Genomic DNA, 8,042 nt, shown 5'->3' with positions numbered 1-8,042 from the left:
GAGTAGGTGTGCTAGCCGCTCCACCCACCGATCTCCGCAAGTGATGTGAGGACTCTAAAACTTCACCTGAGCCTCCCTCGGCATATGGGTGAGTAGATAATGGCTGAATTTTCATTTTTGGGTGCACTATCCTTTTTAAGATTTTGGACATTAATTGAGCAGGTTTCACACACAGGTGTAACATAAATGAGGTTAACTTGTGTAACACACGTGTGTGTGTGTGTGTGTGTGTGTGTGTGTGTGTGTGTGTGTGTGTGCGTGCGCGCACAGGAGGAGGAGTCCTCAGAGGATGATGAAGGTCAGAGGAAATGTGAGGACGAGGCGTTCGCTCAGGATTACCTGCTCAGAGTGAGTTCATCACTGACGACAGACACATCACACACATCAGTCACCACCTAACCAGGTGTGTGTGTTTGTTCTTCCTGTTTCCTGTGCAGGTGTGTGATGCGGTGCAGGTGTCCCCAGGCGTCTCTGAACAGCTGCTGCAGCTGTTGGATCGGTCCTCGGCGGCAGCGGCAGAGGTTCTGTACAACGGACTGAAGTGTGTCCTGCGGCCGTGGCCTCAGCTGACCAGAGACTTCGCCGCCTTCCTGAGTCGAGGACAGGCCCACCGCTGTGGGCTGGTGGGTGACATCACTGTTACCTCACAGTGTGCTCAGGTACACACCCAGCCTGTGTTAACTCCTCCTCTTCTTCTGTGATGTCTCTGTCAGCTGGAGGAGCAGCAGCTGTTTGAACGCAGCCGGCGGTTTCTGCGGCTACTGGGGCGGAGCCTGGGAGAAGGCTCCTCCCTCTACCAACATGTGGTGTCAGTGCTGCAGGCAAGCTCCACCCCCCCACCTGAGGACATGGAGCAGGTACTCACAACTTGTTTTGTTTTTTCATCTATAAAGGCGAAAATGCCCCAAAAAAATCTTAAAATAAAAAACCGAAACTTGTAAATAAAGTTTTACAAAGTCAAACACTGAACATTTGAAAAATAATAAAATGTCTTCATAAATGTCGATAAAATGTCTGAAAAATTTGTATTAAAACGTCGGGGGAAAAGTTATTGATCTCTGTCCTCTCAGATCTCCTCTCTGCTCAGACACCACTCTGACCTGCAGGAGGAATTCTGGGAATTCTTCAAGCAGCTTCACGGCCAGTCGTCACCAGTAGCAACTGGCCCAAAGACCATAGAGGGGGACTGCATAACCCAGAATCCTCCTGACGGGAACAGGAAGAGAGCTGAGGCGTCTGATGAGTTGGAGCGACCCGTCTGTGCCAAAAACATCTCCATGACCTCGAGTGGAGAGAAGGTCATCGTCTGGACACGGTCAGGACACACATGAACACACTCTAACACACAAACCTCCGCTTGGAGTCATGGGTAACCTCATTGAATTTAGTCAACAAAGGTCAGTGTGACCTTGTGTCTCAATCTGGTGAATGTGCCTCCTCAAGAACACCAAAATGTAACTTTTTACGTTACCACAATGTGAGTTTAATGATGAGCTCTTCCTGTTTCAGCGAGGCAGACCGCGCCATCCTGACAGCCTGTCAGCAGAGAGGAGCCAATCAGAAAACCTTCAGACAGGTCTCCACCCAACTGGGAAACAAGACCGCCCAACAGGTGAGAGGAGGGCGGGGCCTCAGCGTCAGTGTATGCTCTCAGCTCTTCTTCCTCTGTAAATATCAATGGCTGCTTCCTGTTTCCTGCAGGTGAGCCGGCGCTTCTACGACCTCATGAGCCTTTTCCACTCCGCCTTCCAAAAGGGCCAGCCAATCAGCCGACAGGACGCAGCCCGGGACTGAATGCGTGGCCAATCAGAGACGAAAATGTGTTCCAGATGGAAAATGTGTCGTGTTTCCGTTACACCCAGACAGTGTTACTATAAGCTAATAAAACGTGATCCATGAATGTATCAATGACTCTGGAACATGTTCCGTGTTCAGGAACGTGTTACTGGAATGAGTTCTACGAGAGGGGTTAAAGGTCGGTAGAGTTCTTAGATCTAATATGAGTCACTGTGAAACGCTCATGAATTTGCCAATCCAAGGGTATTGAAGGAATGGTTCGCCTTACTCTGCCTCTGATTTGCTTACCCTAACGTTGTTACCTTGACCTTCTTACCCTGACGTTCATACCCTGACCTTCTTACCCTAACGTTGTTACCTTGACCTTCTTACCCTGACGTTCATACTCTGACCTTCTTACCCTGCTGTTCATACCCTGACCTTCTTACCCTGCTGTTCATACCCTGACCTTCTTACTCTGACCTTCTTACCCTGACGTTCTTACCCCGACCTTCTTACCCTGACGTTCATATCCTGACCTTCTTACTCTGACCTTCTTACCCTGATGTTCTTACCCTGACCTTCATACCCTGACCTTCTTACTCTGACCTTCTTACCCTGACCTTCTTACCCTGCTGTTCATACCCTGACCTTCTTACCCTGCTGTTCATACCCTGACCTTCTTACCCTGACGTTCTTACCCTGACCTTCTTACTCTGACCTTCTTACCCTGATGTTCATACCCTGACCTTCTTACCCTGACGTTCGTACCCTGCTGTTCATACCCTGACATTCTTACCCTGACCTTCTTACCCTGCTGTTCATACCCTGACCTTCTTACCCTGACGTTCATACTCTGACCTTCATACCCTGACGTTCATATCCTGACCTTCTTACCCTGACGTTCATACCCTGACCTTTTTACTCTGACCTTCATACCCCGACCTTCTTACCCTGACGTTCATACCCTGACCTTCTTACCCTGACCTTCTTACCCTGCTGTTCATACCCTGACCTTCTTACCCTGACGTTCTTACCCTGACCTTCTTACCCTGCTGTTCATACCCTGATGTTCATACACTGACCTTCTTACCCTGACCTTCTTACCCTGACGTTCATACCCTGACCTTCTTACCCTGACCTTCTTACCCTGACGTTCATATCCTGACCTTCTTACCCTGACCTTCTTACCCTGACGTTCATACCCTGACGTTCATACCCTGACGTTCATACCCTGACCTTCTTACCCTGACCTTCTTACCCTGACGTTCATACCCTGACCTTCATACCCTGACCTTCATACCCTGACGTTCTTACCCTGACGTCCGTACCCTGACCTTCTTACCCTGACATTCTTACCCTGACCTTCTTACCCTGACGTTCATACCCTGACCTTCTTACCCCGACGTTCATACCCTGACCTTCTTACCCCGACCTTCATACCTTAAACCTAAACCTAAACAATCATGCAAACAGAGCCAACAAGTACTGGCCAATCGGAGGGTATGTAGGGTGGGTTGTTCTTTCGCTACCCTAGAATACGCAACCATGTTGGTAGAACATGTTCTTCAGGCAAATAAAAACTCAGTACAAAGACGTTCTTAACATTCTCATCAGATTGACCGTTTCAGTGATCGTCCTGATCCCACGACGGGACTCGGGAACGTTTCAAAGGTTCTCTCGTTCAGAACCAACAGATTGTTCCATCTGTTGGAGGTTTGAAGGAACCAATCGCAGCTCTCCATCCTCCTCTTTATTTATATTTAATGATTATTTATTTTTAATTTATCATCTCTGACCTCACCGTGACTCTGCCTTCTGGGAAACAAGGGGGCGTGGCCGCAGTGAGGTCAGGAAGGAAGCGCTAAAACAAACAAACTGTGAAAAAAAACTTTCAACAAGTTCTCATTCAAAATTTCTTCCTTCTGTTTTAATGTTCCTTAGTTTTTTGTTTGCTTGTTTATTTACACCATTAGTCTTCCCATGATGCGCCGGGGTTAAACTGCCCCATCAGTCCCATGATTCCTAGTGGCCTTATGTAGGTATTAGTGTAGGAAGTACTGATGTTTATCTTGGTGTTAGTGATCCTGACGTGCTACAGAAACTTTTTATTCATATTGAATATGAATGAATGAATAAATGAAGGTCAAAGGCTTCAATAAAACATTTTTACATGTTTTTCAAAAAGTTTCTGATGATTTTATTTTTTTATGATCAGATGAACGAATGAATTCAACAAGAAAGTTTAGTTTCATGTGAATTTTTATTTAGTTTGATACAAAAACATGCCAGCTGTTGCATTAATACAAAAATGTGTAGTATTATTGTGGAGTTTAAAAATTAACTTGCTGAATGTTTATATTTTGTAAATTTCTTTTCTAAATGTATTTTTTGACTCAATGTAAAATTATACATAAAATTGAACTTTTTTTAATTTATCTAACATATTTACACAAAAGAAGTGTCTATCTAAAACAAAACAATAAGAAATTAAATTCCATAAACTAAGTAATAACATTGTTTGTATTTCACAATATCATATATATTTATTTATTAGTTTTTTTGTTTTGTTTTTTAACAGACATAAACTTTTAAATACTTACTATTTATTATTATTATTTAAAGTGACTAATATTTTTAAAATATTTTTCTATTTATTGTATATATTTAAACGTATGGTAACTTTTTTTCATATTTATTTTTTAACGCACAGTAACATTTATTTAGTCCAGTTCCTTATGGCTGGCTAAGACTAAACATAGATTTAGTAAGATCGTTAGTAAGACTAACGATTTAGTAAGACTCACTGACTTAGAGGCGCGTTCATGTGAAGTGTGTGAGTGTGTGAGGGCTGTCCCATTGTCAAATCGTCAAGTCAGTGAGTGAGCCCTTTATGCCCCCTTACCGTAGGTCAACATCGATACGGACTTACGGTAAGGAAATTACCCACAGTTCATAGCGTTGTGACGTCAAATACGGGGGTTGCCCTCGGAACACCAGAAGTGTTATTAAAAAAAACGAACGCACGGTCGGCAGATATGCAAACGTAATGGAAGGACAGCGAAAAAAGAAGTTTACTTGTAAGTATCAACGTTGCTATTTACAACTATATGTAGTTTGTAATTATTGTAGTATGATGTTTCCGTCACATCTGATCCAAGAACATTTTTTGTGTCTACAAACAGGGACAGAACAACAAACCATCACCTTCATCAGACTGAGGATGGAACATGAGGCGCAGTTTACTGGGCACAGGAATGCCTCTAGTCAAGGTTTTGAGTAAGTATTCACCTAGCAAACTTTAGAAATGTCAGTTAATGACAATGTTGCCAAAGGATGAATGTAAACACAATTATATAAAGCTTGGAATAGTCGGAAATAGGTAATTTATGGACAGTGGCTCTGAGGTTGCATATTTCCTTGTTATGTCCACATACTGTATATTGTTCATTGTTTGTTTATGGATTTATTGATTTATGTAGCCTATGTGTGTAGTGTCTGTGTGATGGCACAACTACACGTGTGTGTGTGTGTGTGTGTGTGTGTGTGTGTGTGGTGGGGGTGTCAGGGGTATAGTAATAATATAATGGAGCCCATATCCTGCTTTTGTCATCAGTCTGGTCATAAAGGCGATAGGTCTCCAAAATGAGGTAACCTCAGCCCAGGCCTCAAAAAAATGGGAGAATCTGAAGAAAAGATAAAGGGTAAATAGAGTATTATCTTGTGTTATCTGGTGAATGGGCCCCTGGATCACATGTATTTCTGTATCTGGATGTTTTCCTTTACACTGGTGGTGAAGCTTCGAGAATTATCTGGCTCCACTATAAATAACCATTAAGGTTTCATCAGAATATGAAATGTGTGAACTGACCCTTGTCTTTCTTTACACAGGACCTGATATTACCGCGAACAGGGTCAGGGACCGAGTGTGGTGAGAGCACACCCGGAAACTGGCCCTATTTTGAGGAGATGCATAAGGTGATGGGGCAGAAGGACTCCATAAAACCCCTGAACCCCATCGCCACCGCCGTTGACACGGATGCTGAAGAGGAGGCGACGGCGCCAGCTGCCTCATCCAGCTCCTCTGCAGGGCCATCCACTGCCCCTTCTTCTGGGCCATCCGCCAGGCCAGACCCACTGCCTGGATCCTCAAAACAAACCCCAACAAAAAGAAAAAATGAGGTCCTGAGTATTTGAAGGATTATGGGGAAAGGCAGGAGAAGAGGCAGAGGGAGCTGGACACCAGGGGGGAGGAGAGGGAGAAGAAAAGAGGCTCAGATGGACACCCTCATAGGGATTCTTGGCAAATTGGTAGAAAAGCACAAATAGTTATTTGTGCTTCTCTACCAGCTTGCCATATTTGTGTTGTTTGTTTCATTATAATTTCATTTTTCAGTGACAATAATGGATGCATTTTATTTTTGTTTAAAACAATATTTCAGTTGTGTTAATGTGAAATAAAGAGTGCTTTGCATCCATCTCAGTACAGTGTCCCTTGAATTGCAAAACAAATGTGTTGAAATGTCGTTCTTGAGTATTCAAAAACTTCACAGAATGCAGGTATGTGATAATTCAGAGTTTTATTATACACAAAAAATAAAGTAACAAGGTAAACTGAAAAAGGGGATTTCCCACACTCCAACAATAAAGTCAACAATCTTGTTACTTTAAAATCAACATGACTCAAATTAGATCAGCTATTTTAGCTATATAACCATTACTCAACAAAAAACACATTAACCAAATAAATCAACAACAAAAAAAAGAATCAGCCCATGGTGTAGTCATGATCTACTAATGCATCATGACGCTGTTGGGGTGCTGACACTTGGGCACACAACAAGGATTTAAGATGGTACATAAACACACATGAAGTCAGAGGAATACCAGTGGTTATATTCCACACACAAAGAATATATATATATATATATATATATATATATATATATCTATATCACTTACAGCACTTTTGATGCTAGTTTAGAAAAAACATGCATATGGTAAAAACACACTAAATTCATTATTTTAAACTTACCTCTTGCCCATTTTGCAACACAAGTGCTTGGATAAGGATTGACTGATCAGGGAGTCTGTCCCTCACACGCCTTGTGCGTGCTGACAATAACCGATGAATGATCACGCCCAGAGCCGCTAGTGTTAACAACATTTTGTAGAGAGGGGGATAAGTGCTGTCCCATTCCTATTTGTAGCATCCGGAGCCCTTTCAGACTCTCACACTCAATCACTTACAGCTGACGTCAGTTAAGTCAGTGAGGGTTCAGGGCTTGAGTCTTTAGGGGCCGGATTGGAATTGGGCCTTTGAGATAAAATGCAAACCTTGGTTTTGGGGTTTGTCAGACTCTGAACTTTCCCCCAAGATTTTGAAGGAAGGTTGAAATCAGGAGTCTCCCTGACTATTATTTAATTTTTGAATGGACAGTTACATTGTTTAAAAAAAATTAACGGACAGTAACATTCTTTTAAATATCTATTTATTTAATATGTTTTATTTATTATTTTCTAATGACAGGAACGTGGCGGGCAGCAGGGGGCGCGTCATGACTGACAGGTTTTGGACCAATGAGAGAGCTACATTACGTCACCTCTTACCGCTGTGGACCAATCGGAGAGCAGCTTTCCGGTATTTTCTCTTGATGTCCCGCCTTTCATTTGACAGTAGAGGGATGGTCAAGTTTCACAGGGAGTACCGGAAACAGTAATCCTGCCTTCACAATAAAAGCACCAGATAATAACGGATACATTAAAATGGAGTGATTTACGTCTCAGTTGCGTCACAAACAAATAAATGTGACCGAGTTTCCTTTTGAGACGAATCCTTGTTCTCTGTTGGACTTTAAAATGTTCCGCTTCTGACACAGAGGAACTTTTATTTTGGAGTCTATGACCGGAAACGCGAGTTATTTCTTCGATATTGACGCAGAGTGTCGCGCGGAGGCTCCCCTCGGTGTGTGACGGGGTACCGTGTCCTGTTCATACGTTTTAATTTCTACCATCTAAAATCATTAACCATCTAAAATCATTAACCGTTTCACTCCAACATGGCGGCCGCCCCCCGCCTCTTTCCCGCCGTCACGGTTGCGCTGTTGTTTTGTTTTCCCGCCGCGGTGCGCTCGCGCAGAGATGCGCTCGAGCTCGGCGACGCGGACTTCGACTACCTGGCAACGGGGCACGAGACCATGCTGGTGAAATTCTACGCTCCATGGTAACGAGGTGGGGGGGGGGGGGGGGGGGGGGTTGGGGTTTGG

At 43.5% G+C, this 8,042-nt stretch overlaps 2 protein-coding genes and 2 long non-coding RNA genes across 16 annotated transcripts in view; 3 read left to right on the top strand and 1 right to left on the bottom strand.

Annotated features, from left to right (window-relative positions):
- gon4la (gon-4 like a) overlaps positions 1-2,230 on the top strand; it is a 17,781-nt gene extending 15,551 nt beyond the window's left edge. The window contains exons 19-24 of one of the 2 annotated variants that reach the window (XM_050035418.1): positions 271-348; positions 438-623; positions 714-857; positions 1,071-1,315; positions 1,510-1,612; positions 1,702-2,230. In XM_050035418.1, coding sequence (XP_049891375.1) covers positions 271-348; positions 438-623; positions 714-857; positions 1,071-1,315; positions 1,510-1,612; positions 1,702-1,794 — 849 coding nt within the window. In that variant the 3' untranslated portion in view covers positions 1,795-2,230. The remainder of the gene's footprint in view (positions 1-270; positions 349-437; positions 624-713; positions 858-1,070; positions 1,316-1,509; positions 1,613-1,701) is intronic. The other variant, XM_050035417.1, reaches the window with a different exon arrangement.
- On the bottom strand, positions 1,830-4,163 carry LOC126384504 (uncharacterized). Of its 10 annotated transcripts, none has more exons than XR_007569283.1 (3): positions 2,582-4,084; positions 2,400-2,497; positions 1,830-2,245 (listed from the first exon to the last, which is right to left on the bottom strand). It is a non-coding gene; the product is annotated as an uncharacterized LOC126384504 (long non-coding RNA). The 10 variants fall into 10 exon arrangements; XR_007569282.1 differs by having other exon boundaries at positions 2,400-2,483; positions 2,568-4,083; XR_007569284.1 differs by having other exon boundaries at positions 2,400-2,483; positions 2,582-4,083.
- Positions 4,164-4,623: 460 nt separating this feature from the next.
- LOC126384514 (uncharacterized) lies at positions 4,624-6,240 on the top strand. Its single transcript, XR_007569298.1, has 3 exons — positions 4,624-4,856; positions 4,962-5,055; positions 5,668-6,240. It is a non-coding gene; the product is annotated as an uncharacterized LOC126384514 (long non-coding RNA).
- A 1,568-nt stretch (positions 6,241-7,808) lies between these two features.
- LOC126384420 (protein disulfide-isomerase A3-like) overlaps positions 7,809-8,042 on the top strand; it is an 11,257-nt gene continuing 11,023 nt past the window's right edge. For all 3 annotated transcript variants that reach the window (XM_050035504.1, XM_050035503.1, XM_050035502.1), the window contains exon 1: positions 7,809-7,999. In XM_050035504.1, coding sequence (XP_049891461.1) covers positions 7,836-7,999 — 164 coding nt within the window. In that variant the 5' untranslated portion in view covers positions 7,809-7,835. The remainder of the gene's footprint in view (positions 8,000-8,042) is intronic.

Source organism: Epinephelus moara, chromosome 22, assembly GCF_006386435.1.
Source record: "Epinephelus moara isolate mb chromosome 22, YSFRI_EMoa_1.0, whole genome shotgun sequence".
Lineage (NCBI taxonomy): Eukaryota > Metazoa > Chordata > Actinopteri > Perciformes > Serranidae > Epinephelus > Epinephelus moara.
The sequence above is the reverse complement of the archived record's forward strand: the minus strand, read 5'-3'. Positions and strand labels throughout refer to the sequence as shown.